Consider the following 18,610-nt stretch of genomic DNA (forward strand, 5'->3'; position numbering starts at 1 on the left):
ACGGTGGGGCCCACGGCGAGCACTGGGGCCCACGGTGGGGCCCACGGCGAGCACTGGGGCCCACGGCGAGCACAGGGCCCACGGCGAGCACTGGGGCCCACGGCGAGCACTGGGGCCCACGGTGGGGCCCACGGCGAGCACTGGGGCCCACGGTGGGGCCCACGGCGAGCACTGGGGCCCACGGCGAGCACAGGGGCCCACGGTGGGGCCCACGGCGAGCGCAGGGGCCCACGGCGAGCACAGGGGCCCACGGCGAGCGCAGGGGCCCACGGCGGATCCGCTTCGGCCGAGAAACACTGAATTTATAAAATAAAGAGCGATTCTTGTTGTACATATGTTACCTGTGGTGAGCAATGCTAACTGTAAAGCTAGCTGCGCTAATCATAACCATTAGCTCTGCTAACGCTACACCACAGTGGTATTTAGCAAAAGCTAATGCTAAAATGCTAAATTGAACCATGATGTTTAATGAACACAGCTGATTTTGTATAGAAGAGAAAAATAAAAGGAAGAATAAAAAACGTGAACGTTTCAACTTTTGAAACTTTAAAAATTTTCCAATGTTGAACATTTGTAACTTTTAAACCTCACAAATGCCCAGAAGTTTTCTAGAAATCTTCTGAGATTGAGCAAAAATTGGAATTTTTCTAAAATATGTTCTTTTTTAAATTAATTTATTTTAGCAAATTTCAAAAGTTAATTAATTTTTTTCTCAGAAATGTTTTACTTTTCTAACTGCAGGAGAGGAAACAGAACTGAGTAAACAAACTTCAAAATAAGAGCATGAAACCTTAATGACCAAAACTTATTAACTTATTCAGTTTAATTTCATCCAACTGAAACTGAACAATTTATTTAGGGGCAGCGAAGTGCGCTAAATGATTCACAGCAAAGCGCTAAGCTAAAGGTTAGCTCTGCTATGAACAAAACTGTCTCGACAAACGTAAAGAAATGTTTTTTGCTGAGCTGAGACTCAGGCAGAGCAGAATCTGCTGGATCAGCCCGGTTCTGGTTCTGGTGACCAGAAACAGATGGCGGCGTTCCTGATAAGGCCCAGACAGATAACCAGAGGAATGCGGATCGACAGCCAGCTGGAAAACATCGGAATGATCCGCAAAGAGAAGAGAGAACACCCAGGGGCTCAAAGTGGGGGGCGAGGGCCGTCTGCGGCCGCAGCTCAGGAGGAACACGGGTCAAAACTACGACTCTGACATGAAAATCTACTGACCAAAATGACTCAGATCTGCTTCTACTGCTGGATTAAAACAGGACTGAAGGCAGGAAGTGTTTTCTGATGTGAGAAAAGACGAAACATTTTGACTTTCATTCAGTCAAACCCAAAATAAGAAGCAAACTGGAAGTTTTTCATGGGAATAAAAAATAATTTGAATTGATTGATTTATTAAAGATTTGTTTTCATGTGACATTTGTATTCATTCTCTCAGATCTGATCGTTCTTTATTTGGTATCAGGCCAGTGTGTTTAGATCAGCAGCAGCTCTCTGGTTCTGCTCGGCCCGGTTCTGGTTCTGGAGGGTTTTAAGTGTGTGTCGACAGCAGCGCTGAGCCGCTGCGATGAAGATGAAGGGAGATCTTCCTCCTCCAGTGTGAGGCGTTCAAGTGCTCGGAGATTACGGCGTCTCCGACACGTCTTCACCTTCATCACTGCCAGGACAGCAACTTACTACTCTTCCTCCTCCTCCTCTTCCTCCTCCTCCTCCTCTTCCTCCTCTGCCTCTTCCTCCTCCTCTTCCTCCTCCTCTTCCTCCTCCTCCTCTTCCTCCTCCTCTTCCTCTTCCTCCTCCTCCTCTTCCTCCTCCTCTTCCTCCTCCTCCTCTTCCTCCTCCTCTTCCTCCTCCTCCTCCTCCTCCTCCTCTTCCTCTTCCTCCTCCTCTTCCTCTTCCTCCTCCTCTTCCTCCTCCTCCTCTTCCTCCTCCTCTTCCTCCTCCTCCTCCTCCTCTTCTTCGTCCTCCTTGGAAGGTTTTAGTATAAAGATGTAAAAATTTTACTTTTAACAAAAATAGTAAATTCTTTGCGTGAATTTTCAGGGATGATTAAATTTGGCACTTTTCATTTTCCATACCTTTCTGTCGCACTCTTACTCTGAAGCAGACACAGGGTTGAGTCACTCCGTGGGAACGCTGCGGCAGCAGAGGAAGAGGAGGAGGATGAAGAGAGGGAGGTCGTCAGCCCGGACCGCTGGAAGATCCGAGAGAGAAGTTCTGATTTCTGGAGGACATCCGAAGCGGATTCCTGATTCTGGAAAACTTCCGGAACTCTGACGGGTCCGAGTCCGGCGGCTCTCCCCGCCGCCAGGCGCCATGCACCGGCCGTGTGAGGACAGCAGCTTGACGGGCCATGAGAGGCTTCCTGCGGGGTGAGAACCTCCCTGAAGAACCTCTAACCTCCCTGGAGAACCTCTAACCTCCCTGGAGAACCTCTAACCTCCCTGGAGAACCTCTAACCTCCCTGGAGAACCTCTAACCTCCCTGAAGAACCTCTAACCTCCCTGGAGAACCTCTAACCTCCCTGGAGAACCTCTAACCTCCCTGGAGAACCTCAACCTCCCTGGAGAACCTCTAACCTCCCTGGAGAACCTCTAACCTCCCTGAAGAACCTCTAACCTCCCTGGAGAACCTCTAACCTCCCTGGAGAACCTCTAACCTCCCTGAAGAACCTCTAACCTCCCTGGAGAACCTCTAACCTCCCTGGAGAACCTCTAACCTCCCTGGAGAACCTCTAACCTCCCTGAAGAACCTCTAACCTCCCTGGAGAACCTCTAACCTCCCTGGAGAACCCTCTAACCTCCCTGGAGAACCTCTAACCTCCCTGGAGAACCTCTAACCTCCCTGGAGAACCTCTAACCTCCCTGGAGAACCTCTAACCTCCCTGGAGAACCTCTAACCTCCCTGGAGAACCTCTAACCTCCCTGGAGAACCTCTAACCTCCCTGAAGAACCTCTAACCTCCCTGGAGAACCTCTAACCTCCCTGAAGAACCTCTAACCTCCCTGGAGAACCTCTAACCTCCCTGGAGAACCTCTAACCTCCCTGGAGAACCTTTAACATTATTATGTGTGATTTTTGCAGAAAGTATTCAGTAATTCTGAGATTCCTGCTGAAATTATGGATGAGAATCTGCTGCAGGTTCCAGTGATCTTTGGATTTCCTCTGCAGGGATCCGGTCGGACTCGTGTCTCCAGCGCGCAGCTGATGGCGAGGAAGCGGCGCAGAGGGGTAGGTCGGCCGGCGCCTGGCCGCGTCCGCAGGCTCTGGCGCTGCTTCAGTTTCCTGTCGGTTCCAGATCATCGAGAAGCGGCGCAGGAATCGGATCAACGGCAGCCTGGCGGAGTTACGGCGACTCGTACCGGCGGCCTGGCAGAGACAGGCCGCCGGTACGAGTACGAGTACGGTACTGACCTTTGACCTCTCAGCTCCCATGTTTCTGATGCAGCAAAACAAAAAATAATCACATTTTCTGAATTTAATTAGGATTTATCACACTTTTAATCTCTAAATTACCAGTTAATTTTAGTTGTACAATTCATAAAGTCATCTGTCGCCCATCGAAAAGAAATTTATTTTAAAATGATTTTTGTATTAATTTTTTTTTAAATCAGTTTTTATTGCAAAATTAAAAAATACAAAATTTTTCTATCTTTTATTTTTCTGCTATTTATTTATAAAGAAATAAATAAAGAAAAATATTTCTGCATAAATATTTATCAAGAAATATTTATTATTTCTTTATAAATAATGAAGAAATAATTTATTTCTTTATTTATAATGAATAAATAATTTATTTCTTTATTAATAAATTAAATGTATTACTTTATTTATAAATTAATTGTCAGACTTTCTATTTTCAAAAAGAGCTAAACTATCAGATGAAATCCTAAATGGTTGTAAATTTTTTCTGGATTTTATCTGCAGAATGAATCTGGATCTGCAGCTCAGACCCTTTCATTAAGTTTTCTGACAAACTGAACCTTTTATTTCTCAAATATTTTCCCTCTGAGGCGAAAAATGGATCCATGAATCAAAGGGACGTGAGAATGGAGCCCTGAGGAACTCCAGAAATATGTTTTTGGAAGAAAAGTGGAAATCAGAACTTTGAAAGCATTTTTTTATTAAATGAAACGAGAATAAATCTATAAATTTGTTGGTTTCAACAGTCAATCAGCAGCTGAGGGAAATAACTGACAACAATTTAAATAAAAATGCTTTTAGATAATTTTGTTAGCATCAGAACGGCTAACGGCGCCACGCCGCTTCCTGCAGGGTTCTGCTAAACTGGACAAAGCCCAGATCCTGCAGATGACTGTGGAGCATCTGAGGACGCTGCAGACGGGAGGGACAGGTAATCACGACGACGCAGAGCTGCCACTTCCTGCAGAGGGGTGAACACTTCCTGTATGAGAGCAGATAAATGTTCAACAGGAAGTGATGTCATGTAATTTTATTCCTTCAGGTGTTTTTTAGCATTAGCCGTTTGGCTAACTGGTTTGTCTATTAATATTTCTGTTCCTGTAAAAGTGAATTAATTCAAAATGGCCGTGTGTGTTGGTCAGGTCAGCAGGAAGTGCTGGCGCTGGACTTCCTGTCTCTGGGCTTCAGGGAGTGTGTGAGCGAAGCGTCCTGCTACCTCAGCACCGTGGAGCCCCTGGACTCCTGCAATGCGCTGCGGCGCCGCCTGCTGGCCCACCTCAGCCACTGCGCGGACCAGCGGGACGCCGCCGCCATGACGACCCGCCTGCAGCCCCGCCTCCAGCCCCGCCCTCCCCCTTACAGCCACTGGGAGGCGGCGCTGTACCCGCTACCGTACGGAGCGCATGGCTGCAGCGCCCCCCAGAGGCCGAGGGACCTGCTGCAGCACAGCGTGACCTGCAGTGCTCCTTCACCTTCCTCCTCCTCTTCCTCCCTGCTGCCCCCCCAGTTCTCTGCCCCCCTCTTCTCCTTCTCCGCCCCTCTGTCCTTCCTCCCCTCCTCCTCTTCCTCACAGCCCCCCCACCGACCCTGGAGCTCCGAGGTGGGGGCCTTATGACCTCTGACCCTGGTAGAACTTTCTGTCCATTTCTGATGGTCGACTCTCTGATCTGCAGAACCAGAACCAGAACCAGAACCGCCTTCACATCCGTTTTTCAGTTTATCTAAAATCTGTTTGCAGCTTTAATGTGAAATTTCTCCTCAATTTCTGAACCAAAATTCTGCGACGGAGAATCAGAACCAGAACCGGGCTGAGACGTTTAAGTCCAGAGAAGAACGTCGCAATAACACTTGGCTGATTTGTAAACTTTGAGTTCAATAAAGTTTGATTCTTGACTGTTATGAATTATTTGCTTAGACATTTAAATTCATGTTTTTGACATTTCAAGGCGTTTCCGTTTCCTCTCCAGTGAACATATCAGAAAATAAAACGGTAGGAAACGTTCTGAGGGTTTGAACTCACAGCATCAACAGGCGTGTTGAACGCGACTCGGATCCAAATTATGAGAAAAGGCCTCAGGACAAACTCAATATTTATGAACTTATAGGAAATGTAAATAATATGAAAATAAATGTGTGAGCTTTCAAGCACAATTTGAATTGAAATAAGTGCATCATGAACTTTATTCTTTGTTTCCCTGAATTACCATGTTGCTAATCAGCAGCATTAGCGCCAATGATGACGCTCCTCCATGTAGCGCTTTAGCATTAGCGCCAGTGATGACGCTCCTCCATGTAGCGCTTTAGCATTAGCTCCAGTGATGACGCTCCTCCATGTAGCGTTTTAGCATTAGCTCCAGTGATGACGCTCCTCCATGTAGCGCTTTAGCATTAGCGCCAATGATGACGCTCCTCCATGTAGCGCTTTAGCATTAGCTCCAGTGATGACGCTCCTCCATGTAGCGCTTTAGCATTAGCGCCAGTGATGACGCTCCTCCATGTAGCGCTTTAGCATTAGCTCCCAGTTATCGCCATGGCAGCAATTGGTGCTCGCTGCGACAGACTAATTTGGTTTGGAACAAAAATCATCAGCACATTAATGACCATAGCAGTTTTTACTGATCTGTTAAAATATTACAATCATCTAAGATTAAATTCTTGATTTTTTATGATCCAAATCTTGAAACATCTGCGTTTGGGACACTATGCTGCCACTCAGGTCCTTTTGAAGCAGAAACAAAACTCAACAAGACTCCAACATTTTATTGTCATCAACAATGTAAGAATCATTTCACAGCTCTACAAAATGAAGCCCATAAAAAAAACAATATATTTACAGAATGTGTGATTCAGTGAAAGCAGTCTGTCGATCCGGCCGTTCCCCACAGGATCACCTGCGGGCCCGGTGGTTCTCCAGCAGCTGCACCACCAGGCGGCTCTTCAGCGTCGCCAGCTTGCTGCCGTAGTGCTGCTGCAGGACGGCGGCCAGCCGGCGCCGGAGGCCCTGCAGGCTGGGCAGCGCGCCGCAGGACGGCACGTTGAGCAGCGTGTGGAAGAAGTCCAGCCACAGGTCGGCGTGGGGTTTCCTGGAGGAGAGGAGGCGGTTAGAGGAGAACCGGGCCGGGTCCAGAGGGACCGGAGGGTGATCGGGTTACCGTCTGAAGATGCCATTGGTCTGCCAGACGCCGCCCTCATTAACGACCTGCATGTAGGTCCCAAACAGCAGACAGTAGACGGTTCCCGCGATCCCAAAGTAATCCGTCTGGAAACACAGAGCAGGTTTATATTCACACCTGGTCTGGGTTCTGGTGGTTCTGATGACCAGAACCCGGAGTTCACTCTGATCCAGAATTAATCTGCAACCAATAATTCAGCTTTGACTCTTTAATCCAGTTCAGAAATCATTCTGAGGGTCAAAGATCAACCTTGCCTCAGACTGCCTTTAACTGATTGGCTGTTTAACAGGGAAGCATCCGATTGGTCGGACCGCCACAGCTCAGCCAATCGGTGCAGTGGATTCATCGCTTCGAAGTGCTATTATAGAAATGTGACCAGATGTGTCCAGTTCCATGAAAATATAATTATATTAATAAAATATTAATTATTAAGAACTACATGAAAAGATAAAAAATTTACATAAATAAATTATGAACTTTTACCAAGTGATGAAATATAAAACAAATGTTAAATAATGATTAAAATAATCAAAAAATAAAAATAATAATGTAAATACGTATAATAAATATAGTTAATAAAATGATGGAGAAGGTTTTACCAAATGTCACAATAACAATATTATAAGAATTAAATAAAACCTAATAATAAAATATAACAATAAATACATTTGAGAAAAAATGAATGCAAACATCACAAATAAGTAAATGTGAAAAACTTTTCTCAGTTTTCTTTCATTTCTCATCACTGATGAATTAATGAATCTCCTCTACAGGCAGTCAAGCCCCGCCCCTTACGTCAAAGCCCCGCCCCTTACGTCAAAGCCCCGCCCTCTACCTGGTAGCTCCAGGGTTTCCCGCTCAGCATCTCGGTGCACTGGAAGCCGGACGTCAAACACCTGGCGGTGAACGCAGTGCATTCTGGGAACAGCGCCATGTCGATGCTCTGACCCCAGGTCGATGAGGACGAGGCCGGGTCCACGGCGTCCGCGTCGAAGCACCGGTTCTCCAGGAACCTGGAGGGGCGGGACGACGGCATCAGACGGGCCGGAACCAGAACCGGAACCGGCAGACGGACTTACCTCTCTCCCAGCAGGAAGTTGTCAGGCTTGATGTCGGCGTGGATGATGCGCGCGGCGTGCAGCTGCTCCACGGTGTGCAGGATGCAGACGGCGAAGTGAAGCACGAGGGCCGGCGGCATCACCCTGTCGCTCTGCGCCCGGAACAAGTTAACGGCGTTCTGCAGCGAGAAAAACAATACAGGAAGCGTTGCCGCAGCAACACGGCGTTATGGGAGGAAAACAACGGCGGCGGCGCGGGACGCACCAGCAGGGTGCCGTAGTTGTGCAGCTCCCCCAGCATGATGCTGCCGTCCAGGAACAGGTGAGCGGAGCGGATGCTGCCAAACAGCTGGCGCACAGAAGGAGGCAGGCGGGCGTCCAGACAGGTGTTGATGTAAAACTCCCAGGGATTGGCCGGTTTCTGCACCTGCAGAAGACAGGAAATGAAGACATAGAAAGGAGGAAATAAGGAAATAAAAGGAAGCGAGGAATATGAGCTGAAGAAGGAACCAAGGACAGAGGAAAGGAGAGCAGGAAGTGGTGCGGGACGCCCCCCTCCTGACCTTCAGCACCATCCTGTCAGAGGTCACGGGGTCGGTGGCCTGGAAGACCGTGGCGAAGGCTCCCTGTCCAAGGACGGCGTCCACTCTGAGGGACGACGATCCTGCAGGGGGGGACAGCAGGACGTCTGAGAAGGTCCTACTCAAAGTTTCCACAACTCCTCTGTTTATTAGATCAGTTAAAAATGCTAAAAATCTGAAAAGTGTGGAGCGGGTTTATGTCATCAGCTTTCATGTCCTTCTGCAGATTCTTAGTCAAATCAGGTGTTTGACTAGGCCACTCTGCTCTGATCTAAACCATAACGTCCTGCGTTTAGCTCCATCCGTCTTCCCAAGGCATGATGCTGCCACCACCGTGTTGGCTGTGAGCCGACCACATCAGACCTGAGCTCCTTTATTGGACACCAGCAGGAACTTCTCACCATAAAAACAGCCGCATGCCACACTTTTCAGCTGTTTATTTGCTGCTTATGTTGGTTTGACTCATAAAGTGTGTTATGTGAGCGGTTCAGGCTGTGACCTCTGACCCCGCTGGTCCTACCCATGCTGAGGGTCTTCTTGGGGCCGATGCTGGGGACGGCGCAGGGCCAGCTGTAGCAGCAGGGGTGAGAGGTCAGCGGTGGGTGGAGTCGGGACAGCAGGTCCGAAATCCGGTCGGCGTCCCAGGGATCAGACAGCAGCTGGAGGCCGCTGGGCGCCGCCGGGCTCATGGGGACGTCCCGGGTTCTGACCCGGCCGCTGGACGATCCGGGTCGGCAGGGACTCCTGATGTCCAGGCAGCTCGCCGTGGGGGCGCACTGCGGGCTCATGGGAACGTCACCCAGCCGGTTCTGATCTGGTTCTGGGCTGCCGGGCCTCTCCGGGTCCTCCAGGATCTGAAACGGTTCTCTGTTGGGCCTGAGCGGGTTCTGCAGAGGGCTGGACCCGGAGGCCTCGGCCGGGCCGAGCGTCTGGTCCCTGAAGGACAGCAGGGCGGGCGGCGGCTGCGTCATGCTGAGGCAGGAGGAGGCGAAGCCGTCGGCCATGATGGTACCCTGCCGCGCCGAGGCCGGCAGCAGCGGCGCGCCAGCCGCCGCCGCGTCATCAGGTGGACTCTGCTCCATGATGGGGCTGAGGGACAAAAACCAACAGCTGCTTTATTTCACCTCTTTATTGAAGAAAAAACATGATTTTGCACAAACTCTTAAAATGTTTTTGCTCACTCAGCGAGTTCATTGATGAAAACTCTTAATGTGCTCATTTCACATAAATTTCTGCTTCTGCAGCAGCGATCAGCCAGCTATGGTCACTGCTAACAGCTTAGCATGTAGCTGCTAAGCTAGAGAAGCAACTAGCATGCTAGTGCCAAAATGCTAACAAAGTAGGACTGTTATTTAAAAAAATCAGCTACATACGACTGCTTGGTGGAATAAATATTATATGATGAAAATGTCGCTTGAGGCAACAGATGCGATCGGATGCACTGCCACCATGTGGTGAAACTTGGTTCAACGCATAAATTCAATGTACTTTGACCTTTGAACAGGACTGAGGTCAGGGCAGTTGAAAAACAATTTAGCTATTGTTGATATATTTAGCAAATTTTCAGACTCTTTCAAGACTTTTTCACAAAAAATGACGAGCAACTTTCAAAAAAAGAAATTAATGACAAATCTTTTCTCTTATGAGTCGGAGGGAAGCTGTGAGACGTTGGCGGGTCAGAGGGAAGCTGTGAGACGTTGGCGGGTCAGAGGGAAGCTGTGAGACGTTGGCGGGTCAGAGGGAAGCTGTGAGACGTTCGCGGGTCAGAGGGAAGCTGTGAGACGTTGGCGGTCAGAGGGAAGCTGTGAGACGTTCGCGGGTCAGAGGGAAGCTGTGAGACGTTGGCGGGTCAGAGGGAAGCTGTGAGACGTTGGCGGGTCAGAGGGAAGCTGTGAGACGTTGGCGGGTCAGAGGGAAGCTGTGAGAGTTTGGCGGGTCAGAGGGAAGCTGTGAGACGTTCGCGGGTCAGAGGGAAGCTGTGAGACGTTCGCGGTCAGAGGGAAGCTCGGTTTAGTTGCACCACAGCAACCCATCTGGAAATTCAACTGTAGTACCACACTTCTACCACAAGTGGGCAGCACTCCGGCTGTTTCAGGCCAAATGTTGCAGAACTCAACACATTTACAGGAAAATGTCCAGATGTAAACAGAAACATGGAGATCAGATCCTTAAGTACTAATTTAGACACTTTATCTGTAAAAATTGGGTTTTAGTGACACTTTAAACAAACCAATGTGATCACACCTCTATCGATTTGTTACATGCTGGATTCATGTTAAAGTGAATTTAAAGTCAAAACCTTCAATACAAAAATATCAAGTCAAAAATCTCACTACCCCACTGTAGTGCCTCTGTGACACTCCCAGAGGTCGTGACCCATGTTGGCTCACCTGAGTTTTTTCGTCTGTCGTCTGACGAAGACGTTTTGGTCAGCGTCGCCGCCGTCTCCGTGATTCTCTGCAGGAACATCAGAATCAGAGCCTCATCCAGTGAAGCATCATGGAGGCGGGGAAGGCGGAGCCTCTGCCGGTACCTTCAGCCAGGAAGAAGCAGCCGCCGAACGGCGTCTTGTGAGTGAACGGCGTGGAGACGAACTGGGCCAACGGGGCGAAGTCGCTGGTGCTGTTGGGACAGGCGGCCAGCGCGTTGAAGCGAGCGCCCCACACGGTGCTCTCGTCTGGGATCAGCTCCGACGGCGTCTGCTGGTGGACAAGGACAGGGATTCAGCCCGACAACTGCCAGCACCGCCCGGACCAGAACCGCCCGGACCAGAACCGCCCGAGATTCCCAATAACTGTCTGACACTCACGTTGGGTCTGTCCGGCCTCGGCCCGCCGAGTTCTGTCAGAGCCCTGGCCGGTTTGGACCTCTCAACCAGAACCATGGCGCTGAAGGAAACAAAACCATCCAATCAGTCCATGTGTCTCCATGCTTACAAATCATAAACTTCCAAAACTGAAACAGGAGGAAAAGGACCAAGGAAGGAAGGGACCAAGGACGGTACTGTCTCTTTAAGGAGCCTCTGATGATGAGGAAGAGGAGGAAGGTTTACCTGCTGTTCTCTTTGTCTTCATAATCCTGGAAGATAGTGAACGGGGCGGAGGCCAGCGGCTCCGGTACCAGCGGGACCACTGGAACCAATGAAGGAGAGAACGGGTCAGAACCGGGCTAACCAGAACCGGCCTGCAGTTCTACAGATCCAGAACGTTTACCGCCGGTCTCCAGGTCCGGGTCGGGTTCTGCAGCGGCCTGCTGCAGCATGGAGGCTCCCTGGAACGGCTCCAGGAAGGTCGGAGCCTGGAACATGTCCATGATGACGCCTAGAGGAACAACGGATCAGAACCAGAGCCAGAAGCAGAACCAGAACCAGAAGCAGGCACTCACCCAGGGCTTCCCGTGTGTTGAGGTGGGCGACGGCAGAGCCCTGGAGGGCGTGGCCTGGACGAAGCCCAGAGAGGAGTTGGGCGTGGCGTGGGAGAAAATGTCTGCTCCTCCCTGAGACACTGGAACGATGAAGAGGATGATGAGAAGGATGAAGAGCAGGAAGAACAAGGAGGGCGATGAGGACTCACCGTCAAGCTTGTCCTCAGGTTCTGGTACCAGACCGCAATGCCTGATGGGAAATATGGAGGGTCGAAAGTTAGAGGCAGCCGTGTGAGTTTCCCCTCCAGAGGTCATCAGGTACTCACAGCGGCGCCGCGCCGAGGTCGCCGCGCTGCCGGGCGTCCGGGTTTCTCTGGGCTGACGACCCGGCAGCCCGAGGTTCTGCCGCGCCGCTGCAGTCCGACAGGATGGGGCGGGTCGTCTCAGAACCGGAACCGGCAGCCTCCTGGATCAGGCTTAGGTTGGAGAAGATGGAGGGAGCAGCAGAGGCCTGGAGGGGAAACATCACCAGGTTACCCGGGTCAAAGGTCACATGATGAGACAGAGAGAGGAAGGAACAGAAACACAGAAGGCAGAGAGGAGGGCAGCGCTCCCTCTCCATGGTGACCTGCAGCGCTGGGCAGTGAGATGCTCCACAGGCCTGCAGGCCCTGGTTGACCTGCTGCAGCATGCTCTGCAGCCGCTGCACCTCCTGCTCCTGCTGCCGCAGCTGCCGCTGCACTGCAAGGACAACACATGCAACGGGTCACTTCCTGTCTCACAGAGAAACGGGTCACTTCCTGTCTCAGGGGACGCCAGGTTCTTACTGTTCTCCCTCCGCTCCCGCTCCTGCTTCTCCCGGATCTTCCTGAAGTATTTCTCGGCCCGGACCTCTTCAAAGCAGAACTCTGCGCCGTCGCGGTACAACGCGTCCTCGCTGTACTCGGAGACTGTCAGGGTGGCGGCATCCTGACTGGACAGCTGCGTCCCGACATCTCGGCGCGGGACACGCTACGGACCGCACCACAAGTGAGCGGACGCCTCGTTAAGACCAGGACTAACGAGCTCAAAGGACTTACCTCATGACGGTTCTTCTCACAGGCAGTTTGGATGGAGAAGCAGCGGCGGCCTGGACAGAACCAGAGGTTTAGTGGGTCATACTGGTGCTAAGGTTGGAAAACGTAACTGACAGGAACCTTTTTCTGGGGAGACATCTGATTGGTCAGCTGGGAGTTCTGCAGAGGGACTCGGGCTCCTGTCCAATGAAACACAGGAAGAATCAGCAGCTGATCCAACGAGGCGTCAGGAGAGAATCGGTCGACAGAGTCTCACCGGACACTGGAGCCTCGGTTCTGGTTCTGCTCTGGAACTGCCTGCAGGTCACACTTCACATCAGCATAAGCTACACTCTGCAAACCTCTGCTAATCTGCTAATACTCTAACAGGACAGCTAATTTTCAGCTTAAAATGTAATTTGTGCTCAAGGATTGTAGTCCTTAAAGGAAAGATGTCATTTAAGGTTAGCACTTTAGCATTAGCTTTCCTTAATGCCATGTTGGAGTAGCGCTTTAGCATTAGCTGCTTCTAAAAACAGTGTTGGTTTGGCGCTGTAGCTGTACTCACCTGTACTCGTGGAGCAGCCTGTCCGCCGCTGGGCCTGGTTCTCCAGAGCCTTCCGGTAAACAGCGTCAGCCTGATCCTTCATTCCCTTCTGCTCAAAGTGCCGAGCCCAGGCCAGGTACAGAGCCGCCGTCCTGCTGCCGACGCCCGACTGAAAACGTGAGCGTACAGGGTGGCGGGGTCTGTGCAGTAACTCGCCTGGAAGACAGGGTGTCCATAGAAAGCTGAGCAATGCAACACAGCCTCCAGCGCCAAGGATGACAACAGAACCGGACCTTTATCATGAAAACACGATTCAATTAAATCTGCAAATACAAAAGAAGACTAAGATACTAAAGAAGGAAGGAAGGAAGAATGAAAGGATGGATCAAGGAAGGAAGGAACTCAGTTGAAGGAAACAAAGTAAGGAAGAAACAAAGAAAGGAAGCAAAGAAGTGTCCTTCTGGTTCCAGGAACGATTTCAGTTCAGTATATCTGTGACTGGATTCATTGGTTTAATTGGTTTCATCTGATTAATAAACTGCTGGTTGGGTTTCATGAGAACATTCAGATTCATCAAGAACTCACTAAAACTCACTAAATCACACCTCCGTGTTTCTCCAGCAGTAAACTTAAAGGACACACTCACTCCTTGGAAACTAGCTGTAACTGGTTCTAGTTAGCTCTAAGTGCCTTGAACCAATCAGGATGAGCGGCTCGGTCCTGCTGCTCAGCGCCGGAACAATGAGTCTGACTTACACATCTGATGCAGTAGTTGACGTAGCGGACGTCGTTGGCATATTGATCCATGTTGAGGAATCTTTGGACCAGTGCCTCAAACACCAGTGACATCTCACTGCTGCCCCCTGCTGGCTGCCTCTGCTCCAGGAAGGCCACAAACCTGCAGGAGCCCAGAACAGAAAAGTCAAAAACACAGCGAGCAACGTTTCTCTGGGGCAGCAGACAAATATTTTGTCAACTGATTTTGTATTTATTTATTAGATTACATTCTTATTTACTTATGTAAGCTTGTGCAAAGTCATTTGAACTTCCTTAGCCTGTAGCAATAAACAGTTAATTGCATGATGAATTAAAATGAGCTTGATTTCCAATCAAATGAGTAATATTTTCTCATGCAATTTTTCCACTGAGACATCATAATCCATTTTATTTGTGGTTTCGCCTGTGTGTGGTTACATTTCCATTTTGGTCATTATGTTTTATTTTGGTTATTTAAAATATCTTCCAATTCTACTGTTGAGGGATCATTATAAAATTAAAGTGTGTTGGTTTCTGAGAGAACAAACTTGCATTATTATGTACAAAATTCTGCTGAATCTGGGTTATATTTTATATTTCACTTTGTGTTTTTGTTTGTGATGTGTCTGTTTATATAAATATGTTCAACACTGAATCAGGGCTACCCCAAAACCTTCACTGAAATAAAAAATTGTACTGTTTGATGACAAATAAAATCATTAATTTTCAGAAATTTTGGCGTCTTTTCTAATTTCTGAGACCCATTTTGTCCACCTCCAGATTAAAGCCGTCAGGAATCCAAACTGTTCCACAACAATCACAGGAGACTTCCTAATTAACTCATCAGATCGGACAAGATTTTACTATTAAAGCTGCAGAGAAATTGATTTAGAAATCAAGTTCATTACTCATCCGCCTCGGTTCAGATTAAACCTGCAGAATTACCTGTCCCACGGATCCAGCGGGTCGTCTCCGCTGTAGGAGACCAAACTTTCTTCAAAACACCTAAAGAAGGGGAAACAGAGAAAACTTTCAGGAGGAAAAGCCCAGCATCTGAAACACAGCTAATAGCTGGTATTAGCTACCGGAGGCTAACTCGGGCTAGTGTTTTTACCGTAAATGCGAAGCGATATCCATCTCAGCTCGGGCTAAAACTTGGCTCACTATTAATATATTCACCTTATGGATAAGCAAAGATTATATTACTCTGTAAATTTTGAACTGTTATTAGCACTTTAACTACAATAACAATTCCTGTTGCTGCCTCTATTCCTGTTAATTTTGAAATTTCGCGCTCAACCAATTAGCGTCCAACAACGCATGTAAGACACGCCCCTGAGGAGAAACAGGAAGTGACGTACAGTGTTGCGGAGGTTATTTTCAGTACAAACAAAACTAGCTTAAATTAAACCAAAATTAAAAAAAAAAATCACAAAGTAAAATATATTAAGTCAAGATGGAATTAATCAGTTATTTGTTTTAATTAAAGTTACAGTCATGAATTGTTCATGGACTAATCAGTAAATGATAAAATACAGATAACTTGTCCTTCCTCCTGACACAAGACTTTTTGTTTACTTTTCAAGCTTTCACTTTCAAAAGTCTTCCCTTTAAGCCAGGCACTGGTGGTAACATCTGGTGGAGCCCTCAGATAGAGATGGTCCTGTCTTTCCTTTTGATGCTCTCATACTGAAGTTGTTTAAAAGTTAGAAAACTGTTGATTTCACCAAAAATATTTTCAGAAGCAGCTTCCAGCAGGCTGTGCTCATGGAAGGCGATGAATGGTGCATCCAACTATTAACCAACACAAGAAAACTGTGATAAAAGCACTGGGGAGAACAGACAAAGAACAGGAGACAGAAAGATGGAGGGAAGATGAGAGGAAAAGTGAAAAAAATGTAATTATTATAGTGATATTTTAGATCACAATTATAATTTTTAGTATAAAATTTAACCAGTTTATTTTATTGTCAATGTAAACTTACATTGTTTCATAACATATTTTATAACTACAAAAACCTCGATCGGATGAACTGACTTTGAGTCTGTCCTCTGACTGTTCACTGAGTTATTGTCTGTAACTTTATTACTGTGTTGTGCTTCGCTTTTACCATTTGGGGGGTAGTGTTGTGGTGCATCACTGCGTTTTAACCTTATTATGACCATTAAGTCATGGTTACCGTGTTTTATGAGTTACATATTAACCATGTGTTAGTGTGTTATTACTACATTAACTGGGATTTACAGTGACGTCAATCACCGGCTCCGTTTCCCGCCACTGTAACACAAATGAATCAAACCGGAGCAGCCCTGAATCCCCCCCTCAGAAACCCCGTTTCTCTAAAAGGGAAGAAGCGGACCTCGGGACTTTACCTCGCCGCCATTTTCTAACCTGGGGTGAAAAAAGGAAACCAAGTGAACAGAACCGGGTCAGTATTCTTCCCTAATTCGGACCACCATCACTACAGCGGGTCAGCATCGTGCACTCAACGTTAGATCCGCATGGTATGTACCCGGAAAGACTTGGTTTTTGGAGGTGGGGTATTTAGCTAGAGCCGGTGTTAGATGTTGTTCGCTCCGGTCTCTGCTGATGGCTAACCGGCATTTTGAAGCGGTGAAACGGTTCCATTCTAGTAATGTGACACTGCTAGAGAACATGAGGTAACTTCAGCTATATAAAAGCTCATTATAATGAAGCACTGAAGAGGAGATGAGGATGTTTGCTTAGGTTGGTGTGATGCTGAGGCCTGCAGCCTGCAGAAGCCTGCGTTCCCGGCTAACTCCGGCTAACGGCGTGTTGCTGTGAGAGGAAACCAGCAGGCAGCTCCAGCCCTCAGTTTATCTGTTATAAATGCTTCTAACTGTTGCCAGTGCATAGATATCTGTTGGTTTACGTGCTGAACATGTTCGGTTTCAGTTATCCTGGGCAGATAACCCGTTTTATGAACAAACAGCTCAGTTTCTAACATTATAAACAGAACGGTGGCGCCAACAGTCCATTTATTCAGAGCACACCTCCAGAGGCGATCTCTGATTGGCCAGTTGGCAGTAGCGGTAAATAAAAGGTGATCTGGAATTGTTGTCATGGAGACTTCGCTTTTAAGTTGAATCAGTTCCAAAATAACAAAAAAATATTATCTGTTTGTAAAATGCTGAACAGCAATCCTGCTGCTTTCACTGAAACGGCCCCTGACTGAACTCTGACCTTAATTTGACTGAAAACAACAACAGAGTAAGAATTTACATCATGAAGCTTCCTAAGCAGGTGTCTGAATTAAAAAGTCAGCCTGTCGTTTTCAGATTAAAACAGGTTTTAATCAAAACTCAGAATAAATGTTTGTCAAACGAATTGATCAGAAAATTAATCAATATAATATCCTTTAACAGACGCTAAAATCAGGTTTATAGGTTAAATGGAATATGGCTGCAACATAAAAAGAGAACAAAAGTTTGGGGATAATTTGTGTCATAAAACCTAATGTAATTTTTGAAGTTTCAGCCATTTAGCACTTAGTATACATATGAATAAGTGAATATCAGTTTATTCACTTGTAATAATCGCCTTACTCTTATTTTCTACATTTTCACTAATAAAATCTAGAGACAACTTCATAGCATGAAACATGAAGACACACTTCTTTAAAATGTAACAAGTTTATCCATGAAGTGCAGCACACTGATGTCAGGTCAGTCATTTTTGATGCATCTGTATATGAAAACAAGTAAATATTAGATTATTTTCATTGATTTCTGATGATCTTCCTGTAAATCCATCACAAGAGCCTGGTGTTGTGGATATGATGGTGTGATTAGCAGCAGCTGGAGGCAGGTGGTTGTATTAATCATTTGTTTTGGCAGCAGGAAAACATGAAGTTTTAAATCAGCTTCAGGTCAAACTGTTTGTACTTTTCATCTTATTAGTCTTTATTCCAGCTGGAGGTTTTAATAACGTAGAATTTTGATGTGGTTGAATATTTTCGTACTTCCTGTTCTCTGGAGCTCAGACATCTGATTTGATCGGCTCCAGAGTTCACCTGATGAAGAGGAGCAGCTCTTCCTCACAGATGTTGACCTCACATTACACATTTTATTAGAAATAACTAAAAGTCAGAGGCATGTTGAGGACTGAAGTGATTCTGACTGGCAGCCTTTAATTAGGCCATAAATCTGCTGCAGTTCCAGAAGTGAAGGATGAATTATTATTATCATAATGTCTGATAGGACGGCCTGCCAGCGTTAAACCAACAGTGAGGCCTTTGTTGGTTCACCTTTGACCTCTAGGTGAACCTGGTTCTCCAGAACTTTGTGGTTCGGTTTAGCAAAGCAGCAGAAGGAAAAGTTTATCATCTAGTTTTTGTAGAAAGAGAAAAACAATAAGTCATGGTAATTGAAACTGAGCTCATAATTCATCATGTGATTTATTGATTATTGCGACAGGCCTATGTGTAAACCCATATTGTTTAAATATCAAGTGATACAACTTTATGCAACTGTTTTCCTCATCAGTTTCATCGTTTAAACTGAATCTTTAGACAGTTTGAATAGAAAAATTGTTTCTGAATCAAATCAGAATATACGTTATCGATCCCCAAGGGAAATTTGCTTATTTGCTGAAAGCTACTCCCATGCATAAGAGTGATAAGTTTGAAAT

The 18,610-nt window shown here is 47.2% G+C and overlaps 3 protein-coding genes across 4 annotated transcripts in view; 2 read left to right on the top strand and 1 right to left on the bottom strand.

Moving 5' to 3' along the window:
- Positions 1-2,035: 2,035 nt before the first annotated feature.
- Positions 2,036-5,325, top strand: hey2 (hes-related family bHLH transcription factor with YRPW motif 2). Its single transcript, XM_055022986.1, is given in 6 exon segments — positions 2,036-2,376; positions 3,175-3,197; positions 3,200-3,234; positions 3,302-3,385; positions 4,279-4,357; positions 4,569-5,325. Coding segments are annotated over 6 exon segments (750 nt in total). The 5' UTR covers positions 2,036-2,320; the 3' UTR covers positions 5,042-5,325.
- An 841-nt stretch (positions 5,326-6,166) lies between these two features.
- On the bottom strand, positions 6,167-15,261 carry bub1 (BUB1 mitotic checkpoint serine/threonine kinase). Its single transcript, XM_055022968.1, is given in 28 exon segments — positions 6,167-6,509; positions 6,579-6,685; positions 7,435-7,612; positions 7,679-7,836; positions 7,923-8,084; positions 8,221-8,321; positions 8,759-9,327; positions 10,629-10,695; positions 10,772-10,940; positions 11,048-11,126; positions 11,291-11,369; positions 11,451-11,558; positions 11,623-11,643; positions 11,646-11,741; positions 11,811-11,851; positions 11,928-12,112; positions 12,230-12,342; positions 12,429-12,593; positions 12,596-12,612; positions 12,681-12,730; positions 12,798-12,856; positions 12,934-12,974; positions 13,225-13,252; positions 13,255-13,371; positions 13,374-13,419; positions 13,960-14,101; positions 14,905-14,964; positions 15,074-15,261. Coding segments are annotated over 28 exon segments (3,177 nt in total). The 5' UTR covers positions 15,097-15,261; the 3' UTR covers positions 6,167-6,313.
- A 1,025-nt stretch (positions 15,262-16,286) lies between these two features.
- Positions 16,287-18,610, top strand: part of LOC129353613 (heterogeneous nuclear ribonucleoprotein Q-like) — a 14,315-nt gene continuing 11,991 nt past the window's right edge. For both annotated transcript variants that reach the window (XM_055022970.1, XM_055022969.1), the window contains exon 1: positions 16,287-16,464. In XM_055022970.1, coding sequence (XP_054878945.1) covers positions 16,462-16,464 — 3 coding nt within the window. In that variant the 5' untranslated portion in view covers positions 16,287-16,461. The remainder of the gene's footprint in view (positions 16,465-18,610) is intronic.

This window comes from Poeciliopsis prolifica, unplaced genomic scaffold, assembly GCF_027474105.1.
Source record: "Poeciliopsis prolifica strain line A6 unplaced genomic scaffold, Auburn_PproV2 SCAFFOLD094, whole genome shotgun sequence".
Lineage (NCBI taxonomy): Eukaryota > Metazoa > Chordata > Actinopteri > Cyprinodontiformes > Poeciliidae > Poeciliopsis > Poeciliopsis prolifica.